This window comes from Acanthochromis polyacanthus, chromosome 9 (genome assembly GCF_021347895.1).
Source record: "Acanthochromis polyacanthus isolate Apoly-LR-REF ecotype Palm Island chromosome 9, KAUST_Apoly_ChrSc, whole genome shotgun sequence".
In the NCBI taxonomy this organism is placed as follows: Eukaryota; Metazoa; Chordata; class Actinopteri; family Pomacentridae; genus Acanthochromis; species Acanthochromis polyacanthus.
Window position 1 is genome coordinate 27,244,348 of NC_067121.1, and position 19,327 is coordinate 27,263,674.

At 40.4% G+C, this 19,327-nt stretch overlaps 2 protein-coding genes across 3 annotated transcripts; both read right to left on the reverse strand.

The window, feature by feature from the left end:
- Positions 1-588: 588 nt before the first annotated feature.
- LOC110953524 (mitochondrial coenzyme A transporter SLC25A42) lies at positions 589-14,317 on the reverse strand. Of its 2 annotated transcripts, none has more exons than XM_022197575.2 (8): positions 13,911-14,317; positions 11,000-11,156; positions 9,682-9,793; positions 9,484-9,509; positions 7,528-7,694; positions 7,302-7,418; positions 6,288-6,439; positions 589-4,961 (listed from the first exon to the last, which is right to left on the reverse strand). In XM_022197575.2, the coding sequence occupies exons 2-8, from the start codon at positions 11,078-11,080 to the stop codon at positions 4,636-4,638; spliced, it is 981 nt and encodes a 326-aa protein (XP_022053267.1). In that variant the 5' UTR covers positions 11,081-11,156; positions 13,911-14,317; the 3' UTR covers positions 589-4,635. The 2 variants fall into 2 exon arrangements, with proteins under 2 accessions (XP_022053267.1, XP_022053266.1); XM_022197574.2 differs by having other exon boundaries at positions 10,988-11,156.
- Positions 14,318-14,536: 219 nt separating this feature from the next.
- armc6 (armadillo repeat containing 6) lies at positions 14,537-19,029 on the reverse strand. Its single transcript, XM_022197577.2, has 8 exons — positions 18,912-19,029; positions 18,507-18,648; positions 17,180-17,265; positions 16,521-17,091; positions 16,263-16,408; positions 16,046-16,177; positions 15,752-15,889; positions 14,537-15,650 (listed from the first exon to the last, which is right to left on the reverse strand). The coding sequence occupies exons 2-8, from the start codon at positions 18,625-18,627 to the stop codon at positions 15,438-15,440; spliced, it is 1,407 nt and encodes a 468-aa protein (XP_022053269.1). The 5' UTR covers positions 18,628-18,648; positions 18,912-19,029; the 3' UTR covers positions 14,537-15,437.
- Positions 19,030-19,327: the final 298 nt, after the last annotated feature.

Below are 19,327 nucleotides of genomic sequence, written 5' to 3' on the forward strand. Positions count from 1 at the left end.
AATATTTATGGAGAAAGAACAGCTTCTGCAAAGGGCTGCGACATCATTTTATAATTACACACCTGCCTTGTTCTTACAAATAATACATTTGAATGCGACATTTCAAATTGTTTTCCATCATGCAATGACACAAAGACAGATTATTGACTCAAAGTACAAATACTGAACAAGAAAAGTGGCTTATCCAACTTTGATTTACATTTTATTATTTTGATTTGCATTTAACTACTTAGATTATAGTCATTATTTCAGGAATTATATACAATCGATATTTTTTAAAGTTAACATTTTATAAAATCCTTTCTACCACCTGAAGTACCCCTTAAGTACCAGCAGAGGTACTCATAGCTCCATTTGAGAAATACTCACCATGAGTGTGGAATACAGGTTTCAAGTTTCCACCATACACGGATGTTAGTTGCCTGTTAGTGCAGGTACTCACCTCTGACTCAGGTTTTAGATATTTTTTAAATTTCTGGACCCATGTCTGCACAGACACCAACATCCAAGCGAAACATTAATGATCAAAAACTCATTTTGTTTCCAAACACAAGCTTAGCTCCAGTGAGATAAGAAGACACAAGTCGATCCGTTATCAACATCCAGTTTTATTTGAGAATTCGATATTTCAGAACTTTCCTACAGATACACCATCATCACTACAGACTGGACACAGGAGGTGGTTATTAGTAGGTACGTTTACATTCAGTTGGCACAAATCACCAGGATTTACAAAACAATGCTGCACTGGAACAAAACCATACGAGATGATCTGTTGCAACACAAATACAGTAGAGTTGTATGCCTGCATGCCTGCGTACCCACAAAAAGAGGGTTTAAACTGTTAAATTAGATTTAACAAGAGGAAACAAAGTCACAACTTGCACCAGTTAGTTGTTGTAGTGTTTCACCATTTCTTCTCATTAAGCCACTGTCAAAGATTATTTTAGTCCAACAAAAAATAAAAGTTTTTGGCATTTAATGATTGTCTGGGAGTTTCCCCAAGTCCTACAGACTCTCCTTCTTAAAGAGTGCTTCACTGGTCTACCTCGTTTCATCTGAAGATAGATCACAGCGAGATAAAAACAATTATCTTTACATTCTTCCAATTGAAATCAGGGCACAAAAAAAACAGTAAATGTGTTGTTAAATTCGCCCTACATTCCTCTACATTAGTTCTAAACTTGTTGGAATGAATCGGGAGCTAAGAATCACATTTGTCACCGTAGACAGCGATATTCTGCAAGGCAGTTTTAAGTTTTACAAAATTCACATACAAAAACTGGACCTGAAGTGATACATTCAGTCACAGAGTCTAACAATCATCCAACTCTCAAACCGTGTGCTGCCTCGTAAATACTCGTAACCTCAAGACTGAAGCAAGGCTAGAAAATGGAAGCAACCTTCAAAAAGGTTAGTAGAAGTAGCTCAGTCATAGTAAAAACATTACTATTCCTTTACTAGGCACTTAAAAGTCAGTAACTACCCTTTGTTCAGCTGTCAGTTACTGTGTACTTTCAGTCAAGCAGCCCTGTTACACCCTCAGACAGAATATGTGCTGGTTACAGACCAAGCTGTCATTGATGTAAATCTCCCTCCTGCTACCTAAGGCAAGGGGCAAAGATAACTAGCTGATATTAAAAGATTAAACTTGCATCTGTCTGCAGCTGATAGAACTGATGTGCGGCCACTGCAAACATCACACTTGGAGCGCCACCAGTCTTCTCCACTTCAAGCCTCTCTGCTAGAACCAAAACGCTACATATATCCTGCTTGAAGACAATCACAACATCCATGAGCACAGAGAAGATGTGGATGAAGAGGATGGCGTGAGAAGGGCAGGTTAGCGGACACTTCATCGATTAGTGATGAAACTTACTGAACGACATGCCAGGTTGTGATTTAAACCACAACTTCAGCTCATTTGTGACTGCTTCTTTGCAACATTTAATGTTTGAAATGTGACTGTAGAAAATGCAAGGCGTCAAAAAAAAAGATTAATTCTGATGTTCATGAGGAAACTCGGGTATCAAATCTGCGTTAGCATCAAAAGTTGTCAGTCTTAGTAGTGAAACAATCACTGGATAAATCAGTCAGTGAACTGAAAAAAATCAATTCCAACCTACTTACTGTAGAAGATTCACAAAGTCCAAGAGTTTCTTTTTCTTCCTAATAATAACTCTAAATAATATTGTGGTGAAGTCGTCTGCCGGTCACAACAATTAACATCAAGATTAAGTTCTGGCATCCGTTAAATGGAGGTCTGTCTTGATATTAGTCAAAAAAAATCTAACATTAATCACTAATAAATAATCATGTATGCAACCCTAACTGAAAGTTAAAAATTCAAATCATGTTTTTTATTCCCTGTTGAGTTTCATTCTGCTTTTCTCTGGTATAGTCGACACTTTCTGCCCTCTGCCCCACTTGGCTCCAGCTGCTGGCTCAGCTCAGCCATCCTGCCTCGGCATGTGTGGTCTAAGTATAGAAACTATTGACACTCTGAAGCCTGCATCAATACTGTCAAAATGTTAATTTGTCTCACACACAGCCAAAGCCCTAAAGTCCCATTTTTTTGCCATCACTCCACATAACACACTGATACAATTAGACGAACACTAGATTTTGTGCTGAGGTAAAAATACTGAGAATGGAAAAAAAAAAATGCTCTAAATTATGCCGGCAACAGAACTCGAACGATCTCTTTACTACGTGTTTGCATAAATCCAGTCGAGTCAGTCCGTTAGCAAATACTGCTACAGGTCTACACTGTGAGTTTGAAAGTTATTTCAACAACCTGTCACAGTCTGAACTAGTGTTTTGTCAAGTTTTCAAACAATACAGGCTTGAATGGCAGAGCACGCAGCTGTCACACTGACAGCAAATGGAAGACAACATTTGTACACCGTGTGTACTCCGTGTGTGTCCAACACAAGCAACAGACACATGAGGGTGACAGTATTATGCCTCTCAACAAATTGCAATCCAAAGCAATTTCACGAAAATAACTAAATTCGGCAAATATTTAAAGGACCACCTCTCACAAAGCGTAAGCAACAATGGGATGCTGTAAACGTCACAAAGGTGGTTTAGTGAGGGCTGCCGTTTTGGATTCCATAGACAGTGCAGATGTTTATACTAATCTGTTATATTAGAGTAGAAGATCTCACATTTGGAAAATTGCTTATCAAATTCCTTGATGTGTTTCACTTGGGACTGCATGCCAAAAGGAGGTTAAACTGGAGTAAAATCTGCATTGATACTAACAAAACTGTCGACCACAATTAACACTCTTCCTTAAACCCAATGATATGATCACAGTGAAAACAAACACAAAACAATATGGGCACTCTTCATATCTGTTGGCACTGACATAAAATATAGCTCATCTGTCTGCTGTCACAGCGAAACTATTAAAGTTGTGAATTCAATGCTCAAGAGTCAGGATAATGGACTTATTGAGGCTTTAATCTATTACTCTACCTGGAGCAGCTCCAAGCTGCTATAAACCTCTGTGATGGGAAACACTGCGCTAAAGTCTTACTTAAACATACTAATATCATATAATCTGCAGCTATCAGATCATAACCTTTGGTGTAATTTCTAAAAACAAGCTCTGAACAAGATGAATCTCAAGGGGGCATATTTCACTCTTAACAAATCAAATGATTCTTAAAATTCAATAGCAAATGAGTGAAAACCTGCATTGCATTGGAAAGTGTTTGTTTTCAGCAAACACACATGTAAGCTAGGAGACCTCTGTGTGTGAGAGCATCTAAACTCTCTGATTGATTAATGCCTTTAGAGGCCTGAGGGGTGTAACACGAAGCAAGTCTTCCTCTTCAGAGTCCGTGTACACTCATACAAACAGTTCATATAACGCCTCACATTAGAATGGAGAAATGCATTAATTGAAATGTGACGCTGTATAAGTGCATTTAGGTCTGGTACTGGATAGGATACCTGGGAAATCATTTAAGTTTTTGGCCAAATTAAAATGAATGTTACTAATTGACTATTCTCTGTGATAAACACCAACAGATTAATCCATTTTCTAATCTGAGTTCTATGAGCTGCAGCACCAGTGGTGTAAAATGGACCAAATGAGGACCAAGTTAAAAAAACATATCTTCATTTTCTGCATCGCCAAATGAATACATGTAGAGTTCCCGTGGCAGCACGATAAACACACTTTGCGTTACTGTAACTGCGTAGCTTCATTCAGTGGGATTACTACTGTTTAGCTTAACATGTTTACAGATGTAATGTATTCTTTTTAGCTGAGAATTTGCACAGGATCAGGAAATGAACTGGTACCCAACTATCTCACTTCGTAATACACCCCTCTGCTTCACAAGGGTAGATGCATTACAATTTATGTGTAAGCACATAAAATCATTGATCATATTGCACTTAGATGTACAGAACAACAGGGTGTACTCTGTACCATCCCACTTGCCTCTGTTGCACACAAAGCGAGAGAATAACTTAATATTACCCACGCATCCTGAGCCACTGTGCTTTTGCTTCCATCCAGCAATACATTTTCTTCACTCTCACTCTTTGTTTCCCTTCAGAGGACGTATGGGGATCTTGTCATCCCACTGTCCCCGTTTTCTTTTCTTTGTATCTCTATTATCGAGCAGTGTAGCCCATTTGATGCAGCTTCCTCAGGAGAATCTGAGTAAGGTCAAACGTGGTGAAGCTGATCCCGACCGCGATAGGTCCTTTGACCCAGTTCATACTGAGGCCTTTGTAGAGTCCACGGATAACCCCCTCCTCAGCCACAATCTCCTTCATGGTGCCCAGGATGGTGCCGTACGTGTGACCTGTGACGCCTGCAGTCTGCATGCGACGTCGTACCACATCCAGAGGATAAGACGCCGACTGGCCAATCAGACCTGCACAGGCTCCAAAAGCCAGACGTTCATACGAGTAGGGCTGCGGGCGGCCACTTTGCTCTACATGGAGGAGGGTGGAAGATACAAGCATTTTATATAAACAACAACGTAGATCAATACTTAGATACACAAAAATCTGCAGATTCCATGTTGTGCACATTTTCAGCCAATAGAGGGGGTCCTCAGTTTACGATGTCATCGACATACGGTGTTCCGTCGTTATGTCGGAATTGGTTACGTGGAACTAGTTCACAAGCAGACCGGACAAATACATTGTCAAGTGGCCCATAAGACAGCTTTGTTTACATTCTCTGGTTGTACGCCACCCTGGATTGTGCTACATTCGCTAACTTTTAGCTCTTCATTATGGCTCCCAAGCGTGAGTCAGACTCTTCTGATGGCAGTGCTTCGAAGAAAAGGAAAGTCAGCTCCATGGAAGTGAAATTAGATATAACAAAATGTTTGGAACAAGGTGAAACATCAACGAACATCGGTCAAGTTGTAAAAACAGTGCAACATATTCAATTGTAGCGACCCTCTGTGATGAAGGAGAGAGACTTTATCTTGTTGTCTCGTTGCTTTTTGAACCTTCACACAGGCTAGCCAACACCAAAACAACTTCGGTACAAAAACTCGATAATTTAGCTCCAGAACTAACCGCCGTTCCCAGTTCTCTCTCGCTAGACACATACACTGCTGCTGACTCTCAGCCAATCAGAGGTGAGCTAACTAAACGTGGCACGTTCACTGACATTAGGTAAATCTTGAACTGTACAATAAACATTGAAACCTAAACATCAAAAACATCAGTCGATTGCAATATTCTGTTATCATCTTGTAAAATGACTCATACATGCATGAATGTCATTGGTGTTCATGACTTTTCCGAAGATCTGATTGATATCATGATGCACATAATGGTTTTGTTCACATTTTCGCCGGAGTTCCAACTTACGTTGATGAGTATGAATTGAACTCTGACATAAATCGAGGACCCCCTGCAAATCAAAATTCCACATGTCCTCAGAAAGTCTGCAAAGATGACTCATTGTGCAATGGCAATATAACTACATAATATAATTTTAGTCCTTGTCTAATCGGGTCAGTTTCTGTAGCTTTACATACTGCAGAGCCACTGCTGCCCCTGTCAGGGAGAAGACTCTGTACATCTGTGTTTGGTTTCATAGTCCGTGCACAGCACCTCAGTAAACTTCTTACTGGCTTGTAAAGCTGGGAGACTATCTAGTTGTGGACAAGCTTAAGGAACGGCAGAAGTAAATGTTTCCATCTTACCAGCTTCTGACCACCTTCAAGTTCATAACAACCACAAATCACATTAGAAGGGATATTCACCGTATGGAACTGTTAAGAGCAGCAATACAGTACCTGCATGTAATTTCTTCAGTGTCTCATAGGTAAAGAAGCTGAGACCAGCATAGGGAACGACACCCAGAATAGTGGGAGTAAAGCCTCGATACAGTGTTTTCAGACCCTCTTCTCGAGAAATTCGCACAAACACGTGTAGAATATTACTGTACCTAAAACAGAAATAAATAAAAACACATAAAAAACATTTTTGTAGCAGGAAAAAAAGTGGAAGCGATACTCATGAGCATATTCTGGCTTGCTGGTTTGCAGAGTCAAAAAAAATGAATAGCTCAGAGTTAAACTGAACTGCATCAAGCTAAACAGTGCTGTGTCGTGTCAATGAGGAGCTGGACAGGAACACAAACTACAGTAGGTGTCTATGCAGTACAGTCATAAAAATAATATTTAAATAAATTATATTTTGATTGTGACATCTTTTTTTTTCTGACTAGCAAATTCAAGACCCACTATCAAGTTTATACCTACGGATCTTGGCTAATAATCAGTGCGTCAATGTTCCACAGTTTCCATGACAAAAGTCTAATATACAGTAGATATAAGAGCTGAATCATGCTTTCTTTCTGCACATGATTTTCCAGTTATGTAATGTGGCATTTTTATCTGGCTGTATATTCTTGTGAGGTGTTTTGACTTTTGATTAGTATAATGTGGAATGCCATCCTAAACATACACGACCAGTCAAAAGTTTGACACACCTTCTTATCCAATGGTTTTTATTCATTTGTATTATTTACCACATTGTAAATTAATATTGGAGATTAACATTTTATTGTTTACAACATAGTTCCATATGTATTCTTTCACAGTTTTAATGTCTTCAGTATTAATCTACAATGTACTAAATAATTAAATAAAAACCATCGAATGAGAAGGTGTGTCCAAACTTTAGACTAGTAGTGGACATCATGTGGCAACACCTTTGCATTATTTGCTGCCATGCATTGGTCACTTACAAAAAATCCCCTAATCTTGCCCAATTAAAATTTATTTGTCCCAAAAAAATGAGCTTACATTTCCTTTGGTGTTACAGCCATCCTTGCTCGCACCATGTCGAGAGGGTAGGTCAGCATGGCTGCTGTGGTCCCGGCCATAGACCCGGCCAGTAACCTTGGTAACGGAGGTAGGGCTCTGAAACGGACAGTATAACAAATCTGTCTCAGTTTTCCAAATTTTCATGACCTCCCATTAGACAGACGTTCAAAATCAGGTAGAAGAAAATAAAAATCGGGACACTTACTTCCCTTGAAAGCCGTAGTAGCCTCCCAACAGCCTCTTGTACTGCTCATGTGCGCAGAACTGGATGGCAGCGTATGGGATGACTCGCACCATGGTGGCAGAGTTCCCCCGCCACAAACTGAAGAAGCCATCCTTCAGGTAGGTGCGGTAGATCAACCTGTAAGCTTCCTGCAATGCAGCGCAAACACGTACACATTTTCAATTTGAAAGAACAGTAATCTACTTTTGTTACTATTTTTGCCTTTCAAGCCTCTCCAAAAATTCTTCAGGTCTGAAAACAAATATGAGTATGCATGCATGATTTTAACTGTGAATCAAGCTAAACTACACTCAACAAAAATATAAACACAACACTTTTGTTTTTGCTCCCATTTTTTATGAGATGAACTCAAAGATCTAAAACTTTTTCCACATACACAATATCACCATTTCTCTCAAATAATGTTCACAAATCTGTCTAAATCTGTGACAGTGAGCACTTCTCCTTTGCTGAGATAATCCATCCCACCTCACAGGTGTGTCATATCAAGATGCTGATTAGACACCATGATTAGTGCACAGGTGTGCCTTAGACTGCCCACAATAAAAGGCCACTCTGAAAGGTGCAGTTTTTTTGTTTTTTTGGGGTGGGGGCAGGGGTGTCCACGCCTCTTAAATGGCCGTGCGAAGTTGCTGGATAATGGCGGGAACTGGTACACGCTGTCGTATACGCCGATCCAGAGCATCCCAAACATGCTCAATGTGTGACATGTCCGGTGAGTATGCTGGCCATGCAAGAACTGGGACGTTTTCAGCTTCCAAGAATTGTGTACAGATCCTTGCAACATGGGGTCGTGCATTATCCTGCTGCAACATGAGGTGATGTTCTTGGATGTATGGCACAACAATGGGCCTCAGGATCTCGTCACGGTATCTCTGTGCATTCAAAATGCCATCAAGAAAATGCACCTGTGTGCTTCGTCCACAACAGACGCCTGCCCATACCATAACCCCACCGCCACCATGGGCCACTCCATCCACAACACTGACATCAGAAAACTGCTCACCCACATGACGCCACACACGCTGTCTGCCATCTGCCCTGAACAATGTAAACCGGGATTCATCCGTGAAGAGAACACCTCTCCAATCTGCCAGACGCCATCGAATGTGGGCATTTTTCCACTCAAGTCGGTTACAATGATGAACTGGAGTCAGGCGAGACCCCGATGAGGACGACGAGCATTCAGATGAGCTTCCCTGAGACGGTTTCTGACAGTTTGTGCAGAAATTCTTTGTGTATGCAAACCGATTGTTTCAGCAGCTGTTTCAGCTGAGTGGCTGGTCTCAAACGATCTTGGAGGTGAACATGCTGGATGTGGAGGTCCTGGGCTGGTGTGGTTACACGTGGTCTGCGGTTGTGAGGCTGGTTGGATGTACTGCCAAATTCTCTGAAATGCCTTTGGAGACGGCTTATGGTAGAGAAATGAACATTCAATACATGAGCAACAGCTCTGGTTGACATTCCTGCTGTCAGCATGCCAATTGCACGCTCCCTCAAACCTTGCCACATCTGTGGCATTGTGCTGTGTGATAAAACTGCACATTTCAGAGTGGCCTTTTATTATGGGCAGTCTAAGGCACACCTGTGCACTAATCATGGTGTCTAATCAGCATCTTGATATGGAACACCTGTGAGGTGGGATGGATTATCTCAGCAAAGGAGAAGTGCTCACTATCACAGATTTAGACAGATTTGTGAACAACATTTGAGAGAAATGGTGATATTGTGTACGTGGAAAAAGTTTTAGATCTTTGAGTTCATCTCATAAACAATGGGAGCAAAAACAAAAGTGTTGCGTTTATATTTTTGTTGAGTGTAAAACATGTGGGTTACGTTAACTGAAATGGACATAAATTACACTGTTATGAATGAGAAGCAGTCAAACAACATGAAATATGGGATGCTCAAACGCACCTTGGCAGAGAATCGTGCTGAAGACACTGAAAAACAAACCACATGAACAATATAAATAACATTTGTGCAGAATTTTAGTGACACCAGAAACACATTTTCCTAATTTCACACTGCACAACATATACCAAGTCATTCATTCAGGTCATTCGCAGTCTAAAAACACTTTCCACTTTCAGACCAACAGAGCCTTCAACTTGCCTTGGAAGATGATTTTAGTTCTATCCAAAGGGGCGACAGCTGTCTTGGCCACAGCTCCTGCTAAAGCCCCCGAGAAGAGCGAGTTGAGGACAGACCGAGTGTGCTTCAGGCCCTGCACAGCAATGGAGGAATCGGATTTAGGGTCACCAACAGCAACAGAGTGAATCCTGTAAATTTCCAACCGGCTCCTTACATGAACAAAGTTGTGTTTGAGATGCTGTTGATGATTAAGCCAGAGTTTCATCAGGATAATAGATCACATCTGACTAGCCAGCTCATGAAACCTCACACATGGGAGCAGCTGTCGTTAAATGAACCGAAGTGGCAACGAAGCTACCGAGCCTGGCTCAGTTCATCTCAGAACAAAGACACTAAAATAGCATTGCTTTATCATAATATTTCTGTCATTCATATTCTATATTTTAATGTAATAATATAGCAATTTTAGCAATATGTCTGGTTCCCTTCGCCATACGTAATCACAAAAATGACAACTGTGGATGAAGAAATCTATTTCCAATATATAATTTTATGGCATGTTGATGTTTCAGCAATGTTTTACAGTTGTCATTATTTATACACAAACACACAACAGAATCAAAACTGACAGTCATTCGTGAAACTATTTAATATTGCACATAGTAACTCCAAGCCAGTAGAATTTTAATAAATCCCAACTGTGATGTCCCAGGAGTTGTCTCATATTCACCGACAACTGACCGGTTCTGTTTTTTGTCTCTAAATGAGACAAATGATCAAAATTCGCTATAACTGAGCTGCATGTCGCAAGCAAAAGATAGGTGACAAATTAAAGGAAAAAAATTACTAAATAATTGGGAAGCACCTGCATTCATTGTGTTTCTCAAATCGGTGCACAAACCTTTAACATCCAACCATGTTCTGTGGGATGTATAATAATGCTGAGCGGCTTTGTATCGAAATGGGGAAAAGATCTGAGAGACTTTGAGAAAGAGTTCATTGTCGGGGCACAGATGGGAGGAGCTTCAGTCACAAAGACTGCTCAGCTGGGTAGCGTTTCAGCAGGAACACTGAATAAAGTGACACCTGCATTTAGACCTGCAGTAAAGAATATAATAAATAGGGTTGAAAACCGCAGTGAATAGGGAACATTTGAAGACCATAATGCTCATGCATTAGTGCTTTGTGCAATGAAAACCAGAATGACAGCTCTTCCTAAGATGACTGGGTGTAGGGTTACAGCGGAGAAACCCTTCGTCACGAAAGCTGAATGCACATTTGTGAGTTGAGTGGTGTTTTTCCTTTAATTTGTCACCTATGATTTTACCTCATAGCTCACTTCTGATTGACTGGACGAAGCCAACGGCAGCACTTCTCCCTGCGTGAGTGATGCCCGTTGTTCCTGGACTCCACTCCCCATCCCCAAGGACTACGCACTGAGCACGCTCATGAACTCAACCACCGGGGAAGGGGGAAGCAACACCAGGGGCTGAGAGCTACCGAGGAGAGAAAGAGGTCAGAGGAAAAAAAACACAGAGGTCAGCTTTAGGTTAGCCTAAATATAAAACGAATGTCAAGTTATTTGGGTGAGCAAGCTTCTCTTAGATAACAGCTTCAGGGTCAAGTGACAACCATGACTCTGACTCTGAAGGATTGTCATTCAAACACTGTTTACAAAGAAGACAGAACAGTGAGATAGTCTCCTAGCACTCACCCCCTATAAACAAAGTCTGTTTAGTAGTTCTTTGCATTCCCTTGCTGACTATAGATGTGTCACGTAAACTTGTGATAACAGACACTGGGCAGTTATCTTTAAAACAGAAACTATAAACACAGTGCACATTTCAGGTGAATAGCTGCATGAAGCATAATCCAGTCCCCCTAAGCCCACTGCCACGCCTATGAAGGCTATATAAAAAAAATCTCTTGAAGGACAGGGTTGAGGATTTGTAGGTGAAAGGTGTCTGAACATCGCAAGCACATTGGAAGCTCCTCTCTTGATAAAACACCAGACAGCAGTTTAACCACATTCCTGCTCTTCTAGTTAATAAACATGAGATTAACTGTTGAGGACAAACATTATTATTCACTACTTTTACAAACAAGCACATCTTCATGGTTTTCAATGAGCTAATCATTTCAGTAGAGAAATCACCTATTCATGTAACCTTCAGCCCCTACAAGCTTACTGGTTTGTTGTTAAATAGCACACAAGTTTAGCAGAAGACACCGTTTAGAACAACTTCAAAGTTCTCAACTGTGCAAAACCTGCAATCTTTAGGCAGTGTTTAATGTCCAGAATATTATGTATATCATTTAAGATTTAGATTTGTTTCCAGGGACATATTGTTGCTGTTTGCTTAAAAAAATATTTTATTATATTTAATGTTAAAAGAATATAACTCTATTTTGAAATGGTTCATTTATTTGCACAGGAGTAAAAACAACAGATAAAGCTGCTGAAGAAATATCAGAATGAATGAAGAACTAACTCCTGAGGGAAATATTTGCCACTTTAGGCCCTAAATGCTGCGTTATCTTCACTTTTTTTCTGAAAACAGCTGTCTACTGTGGCCTACGATGACATAAAAACAGCATGTTGTGTGCCAGACAACTGAAAAATACTTAAACTCCCTAATAAACAATACAAGGCTTAAGGGAACTATGGATGTAAGTGATAGTTCAAAGCACACCTATACAATGTCATTTAATACATAGTTTTACTCTACATATGTTGGTTTTAGCCAAGATTACCATTTCCAAACTATCGTAAACTAGCTGTCACTTTTACACAAATACCAATTTATTGATCTAGTTCATGTCTGAACAGTAACAATGGTAAAAATTAGACAAAAACAGCACATCCTTGATTGGATAGAAGCAGCAAACTGCACTATTCTAAATTGATGATTTACTAGAACACTTATTCTCATGCTACAGATTCATGTTTTACCTTTCCTCTACTGAGTTAACAATCTAGGTGTTCCAGCATTAGACTGTTACATCGAAGTGCACCTTGAACAGATACAACCTTTAGCCTTTAATACTTCACCAAATAGAGGCTTAGTCCAGAATTTGTAGATACTGAATATCTGTTAAAGCATTACTGGGAGAACAAAAGCACACTAAGAAATATCAGAGTTCAAAGACTTCAGCAACAGTGAGAAGAATCGAGCACAAAAAGATGGAGAGAGAAAGCGATGAGACAAGAGTGCAAACAGAGGGTCTGCCGAAAAGCTGGGTAGTCATGGGCAACTAATATTGGCATCAGTACAACAGGGCTGCAAGCCAGGTCCTCAAATGTGCACTTAAACCCCTGGTACGGCCCCTTTTCACCTCACCCGCTGTCCTTACTGACAAGTTGTCCCTCACCCCTCCCTCTGCAGCCTCCTTCTCTGTGCATATCACTTTGCAGTTCCCTGTTCCCCGCGGCTATTTATGTTTGCTTTGTATGCTTGATCTATGGCTCAATACCCCGTTCCCATACTATGCATGCTGCAAAGGACAGATATGGCTGGCCTCTGCTGTAGATTAACAGTGTAATTCACAACAGGTGCTATTTGTAATCAACCTGTCCACTCAACTGAGTTACCTAATGGTTGTCAGAAAAGAAAATGTATGAAAATTATGGTAACTCGAAAGTGTACAAAGGGGACAGTACAATAAGATCCCTTCAATTAACCGATTCAGATCAAACAGCCATGCAAAAATGCTGCATTTGGGAAGTTTATGATGCAGCTTCAAACTGCCTTTTTGTCAGACTAACAGTCCAAAAATCTAATAATATTCAACTTATACATCAATAAAACAAACAGGCAAAGGGTGCAATCAAATTAATAATCAATTATCACAATTGTTTGGGATGAACTATTGATTATATGTTGATCTAATGAATGCATATGTATCTTTTATTGCTGAAAATTGTATTTCTGTAGTGAGCTGGACTATACTGTGAGGTGTTCATGTTATTTTGTCTGACTCCTGATGCACAGACTGTTGCACGGTGTTAGGTAATAGTTTGGTAAAAGCTTTATATCCCATATGTCACAATTTCCCTTGGACGTGTGGTATTATTGTTGTTATTTGAGCCAATACAGACACACTGGTCATATTTCAACATTCATTCATGAGATAAACACCGAGGCTCTGTCTGCTGCTGGCTTGTCTCGTCGAAACTTGCCCACTAACATAACACAACCACCCCTTGCAGCCAGCTAGCTGTCAGAGCCCACAAACACAACATTTCTTACCTTACAAATATGACACCAGCACGACAATTTCTGACGCTTTGATATTTCCCCCCTCGGTGCGTTAATTCGAGTTGTTAGCGGCTTGTTCGGGAGATGTTTCTAATTCAGCCAAATGGCAGGTTAAGTAACGTAAGCTAGCTGCTAGCTTACTGCTACACCAACGCCAGTGTTACTCTGGTCAACAGCGCCGTGGAAACATCAATAGGAAACCTGAGTCTTGACAGAAAATATGTCCCGGTGTTGAAGGCACTGCCGTCTGCACATTTCTCAAATCCATCAGCGCAGCGGTGACTTTAAGTGACAGGCATCCTCCATGCTGCTGTGTTTCTGCCGTTACTACTCCTGTCAGCGACCCGAGCCAGTTCACGTTAGCTCGGCCGCCACAGCGAGGTTTGACAAGGACGAGCGCAGATGCATTGTGGGAAATGAAGTCTGATCGAGGTGGGGCACGCTTGGATAGGTCGGTTAGAGGGGCGTGAACATGAGACACACTTGGCAACGAGATTACTTGGAAGAGTCTCTCAAGTCTTTTCTTGTCCGTCAAGTAGCCTGGAAGTTAATTTTTCTCATTTTCATTTGCTGATATGAATACCGCAATATACACACATCAAGATAAAGAGCCAAAGTCTGTTTTATCATGCAGAATATACAGTTTAATGTTGTTTTACACTGTAATCATGAATAAACAAAGTTATTAACAAATTTAAAAATGTCCTATTTGGCTTTAGTATTAAGTGTAAGGCATCCAATATCATACATTTTACTGTTAAGATGATTTTTTCACATCAGACAGGCAGTTAAATTGTTCATTCGGTTGAGTATTCAGCTGTCTTGATATTTTTTTTCAATCTTGGTAGAGCAGAAGTTAGATTATCATCACACTTGGACAGGATTTTTAGCAATTAGGAAAATCTTAACCAAACTAGGCAATTAGTTGTTTTAACATTTTGATAAGCCTGCATTTAGTTACAAGTTAATATTACACTTCACTTGATGATGATTATCGTACCGTGGCTCACTATCACAGTGGTGGGTATGTCTGAATAAAGCCACAAAGAACATCAACGTCAAAGAATGAGGGAATGCCGTCCCTTTATAGACTGATTAAGCCAGAATTGTTATATATCCCATGTCTGAAAAAGGCTATAGAAAAGAGCTTGCACCTTACAGCGCAACTACTTGCATACCAGCAAATGCATTTATATTAACCCATTGTACAAAACACACATTAACAAAAATGTGATACAAAAATTCAAAGAAAACATGTGCAACCAGACTGTACTGGAAAATATATGCAACTTCTCGAAGGCATTGTGTGCCGAACTGATAATGTTGCTGTTCACACTACCTGCAAGTCTTTTCTACAACTACACCGTACAAATGTTTAGCTAGGCAAGTGCATACGCTTCAGCTTTTGGCCATACTGTATAGTATATACCAACATCACAGCATTTCATTTTGTTTAAAATTGCTCTCAAGCAAACTCATTGTAACGTGTATGATAATCAGTGAAGCTCTTCTCCACTTTCAGTTGGTAAGGCTGCCATGTTTGCCGGTCCACAACTCTCGAAGCTCCACCTGACATCCCAGATCTCTGAGGGCTGCTTTGGCCACGTCACCACAGTCCTGATGGGTCTTCAGTGCCTGAGCTATCAGGGTCTCTGCTCCCATCTCCAAGATCAGTTGGCTGAAGTTACGCATACGCGAGACCAAGTTTCTCAACACCATGCATCCTTGTTTCTGTTCATAAAAGAAAGAAAAAAGAACATAAAGAGATGGAACACGATTTGAGGGCCGGTGATTTGAAGGGAGCATATCAGTTATCAGAGGGGTTATATTACCTGTACATTGACCGCATCAGGATGAGCCTTCATAGCCTGAACAGCAGCCAAGGCGCCTCCATTCTCCATGATGACTTTGCAGTTGTTGGGTTTGCGTAATGCAAGGACAGACAGGCATGCACAGCCCTGCTCACACACCTAGGGCAGAATGTGAACATCGTCTTGGAACATTTTGTTGCATCACTGTATGACTTGACTTTATTGTCTCACCTAAAATAACATTTTTACTGTGTCACATCCAGAAAGAAAAAACCTGACTAGTCATTTTGCATGCAAGTCTGACATTTAACTCACTGCAGCGTTGCTCATGTGTCTGTTCATGGCAATGACAATGAGCTGAACCCCGCCAGCGTTAACAACTGCATCTTTCACGTCATCATTTCCAGCTATGGCTCGTATTGCACTGAGGATCTGCCGAACGAGTTCCTGCGCACAGAAAAACACATCAGTGAGAGAAGAAACATGGAAGTTGCATCTTGAATTAATGTGTATCATAATCCTCGCTGTTTACCGCTGACTCATAGCTGTCTGCAAGCAATGTCATCATGAGCTTCAATCCACCCAGATCACAGATGTCTTGACAAAACTCATTCCTTACAGCCAGACGGGACAAAGTTGCACACAGCTCACTCAGAACAGAAGTATTACCAAGGTGAGCTGTGAGGAAGGTACAAAAGAAATAACGATACTGCATTAATATAATGAAAACGCAGCAGCTAAATCTATATTACTACGATAAACACACATACAAGAGGTCAGCTTTCCTTACCTTTTGCAGCTTCAATTAAAACCTTCAGTCCATTGTGCTCAAGAACAATAATCTTGGCATGTTCATGAGCATGCCCAAACGTAACCCGGACGTCATCATCGAAGGTCATGACCCTGAGAGCTGCAGAGGTCTCCTTGACCAGCTCGGCACATCCACTGTGTTGAGTAACGGCACCAGTCAGCAGAGGCAGGACGCCACCTTTCACCAAATCCTGCCTGTTCTGTTCATGTTTTAGGCAACAGTGACGCACAGCGCAGATGGCGACGCACGTCACCGAGGAATCTGCCTGGTACTTCTTTAAGACATCTAAGAGGAACTGCTGGCCCTCCGCATCCAACAAGTCTGGCTGTCCATCTGTCAGAGCAGCCAGAGCGGACAGCGCAGCCAGCACCGCTTCTTGCTCCTCCATGCTCTTTTTGCAGTAGGAGAAGATGATGGGGTACGCATCTTTTTGGGCAGCCAGGTACCTCTGGGCAAATCCAAGAGAGCACTGCTCAGCGAAGCATTTTATGTCTGCCGTCACCTCCTTTACACTAGCAGAGTCTTTTCCAATACGGAGGGAATCCAAAGCCTGCAAGAGATGAACACAGTGTGAGATTTTCAGAGCAGATATTTTGTGTAGAAAGCAGTCCCTTTTCACCAGACACTTCAGTACTCACCTGTAAGACCTCATGTGTTTGCTCTTCTTGTTTGTCCTCGGACGTCACAGCCGGTACAGCTTTTACTATACAATTGAGGTCCACACCTGCATCCAAACATAAGATTAGTGTCAAAGTTCTGAGTGAACACCGCATCAAATCCGGGGTTTTTCCACCTTTGGGGGTCAGAACGCACAACAGTAAAACAAATGACTCTGTTACCATATTTTATAGAAATCTACACATTTTGCTGTCATTTTTGACTATTTGATGAACAAAAATGTATATCATGCTTGAGCAAATTTAGTCCCTTTTGATCAAACTAACTTGAAAAATCTTGCTTTAAACTATCGTTTTTTATTATTCCGTCACTGGTGATTTTCCTTTTGTGTTGCCTCAAACCTTTTTTGGAGGAGCAACAGAAACTCCCCTATGCAGGAAAATTCAGCAAGTGCACAAGAGAGAAAGTCAAAACTGCAACATAAATTCACAGAAGAACTAGCATCTCAGGAGTGGACAGTCAGCATGAAAAAATGTGACCAGTGGCTGGTGTGTATAAGAGTATCTTTCTTTGAATCTGCAGAGGGTGTGGAAGGATGGGTGGAGAGAAAGGTGGGGACTGAATAGATTGGCACATTGCAGAGGAAACAACGGTGTAATTAAATCTAAGTCATTTCAAGGTAGGAAGGGATTGCTTTCATGGAAAACTCAGAAATTTGTTTTTCAGTGTGAACTCAATGACTGGAGAATTTTTTCAAAAGATGTGTTAGATAGGCAGCTATTGTCAATTTGTAATTTGAGAATATAAAAACACTCCAAAAGCATATTCTCTAAAATGGTCACATATTTCTTGAGCACTATTCCATATTTAATATTTATCATCAGACCTCATGGCTACTGTAAAATGTCTCACTTGAGACCATGCTCCGGTCCTGATAAATAATTTAGTAGGTTTTAGAAAGAACAGCATCAGCAGTTTGGCAATAAATGATGCCATTGTCTTGAGAGAGGAAAGAATATATATATATACATACACATACACACACACACACACACACACACACACACACATATATATATATATATATATATATATATATATATATATATATAATGTCTATAAATTAATCATCTTGTATTAGAATCAGAGTTTTTAAGTCTTATCCTGCCTTGCTTATGGCATCTATTTCATCCTTGACTGTGACAACTTGTACAGCACCTTGGTCAACTAAGGTGGTGTTTTAGTAAAATTCGATTGGTCTGTCAGTCAATACCAATATTAATACAAGTGAGCAACAAAAGTGCACATTAGCCAACGATGAGACACTCTACTTTCTATAACACTTACCTTGAGACTCAAACTGCTCCACAGCCTCCCTCAAAGCTTCATCTGGGTCCATCTCGAACTCCTCCATGTTTTCCCTGACAGCAGCATCAAAGGTTTCCTGTGTGATCCTCCGTTTAGCCATTGTTCCGAGTTAAGCTCTAATCTGAAATAAAAATGTGTTGATTAGTAATGTCAAAAGCATGAGAAGCATCACTTACGTTGAGTTGATGGAGTCCTGCCCAAGCTAGCTAGTGATAACGTCAGCTATTGTTAGCGAGTGGATGCTATTTTTCTTCTCCTGTCGCTTTGGTCGTTGTGTTTAGAAGAGTTATCGTTCAATAAAACTACTGCTGTAATGCATTTTTTTTAATTTTTATTTAGGAACATGCACTTAAATAAAATGAAGTGAATTCCCTTAACTCTTACCTCCGCCCAGTGACAGGCACTCTGCTCTACTAATCAATGGAGTTACGCACTTTCCGTTGCCGGCTGTTTGGTCTCTTGATACATCTATGGTTTGGTCGCTGCGAGCTGCGTAAGAATAGTGAATAGAAAGTTGCGTAAAATGTCCCACATATATATTTGCTCGGCTGAAACAAAGCCTGTAAACGACATGTTCCAATCAATTTTACGTATTTTAAAGATCGAGTATGTGACTCGTGAAAATATAAATGTAGTATTTAAGTTTAAAACATATTAGATACTTTACTTTAAACTTTATTTCAGACTCCATTGGTCCATAAAAAATAAAAATAAAAAAAATAAAAAAAAATAAAATAAAAACACAGAAAACATTACAACACTAAAAAACATACAAACACTTCATCCAATGTTTCCACAAA

Coding starts and splice junctions, on each gene's coding strand:
- LOC110953524 (XM_022197574.2), bottom strand. CDS start 11,080: ATGGGGAGTGGAGTCCAGGAACAACGGGCATCACTCACGCAGGGAGAA. Junction 9,510..9,681: donor AACTAAAATCATCTTCCAAG/GCAAGTTGAAGG, acceptor TTTGTTTTTCAG/TGTCTTCAGCACGATTCTCT. Junction 7,695..9,483: donor CAGCACGATTCTCTGCCAAG/GTGCGTTTGAGC, acceptor GCTGCATTGCAG/GAAGCTTACAGGTTGATCTA.
- armc6 (XM_022197577.2), bottom strand. CDS start 18,627: ATGGCTAAACGGAGGATCACACAGGAAACCTTTGATGCTGCTGTCAGG. Junction 17,266..18,506: donor GGAGCAGTTTGAGTCTCAAG/GTAAGTGTTATA, acceptor GTTTGGATGCAG/GTGTGGACCTCAATTGTATA. Junction 16,178..16,262: donor CAGACAGCTATGAGTCAGCG/GTAAACAGCGAG, acceptor TTCTGTGCGCAG/GAACTCGTTCGGCAGATCCT.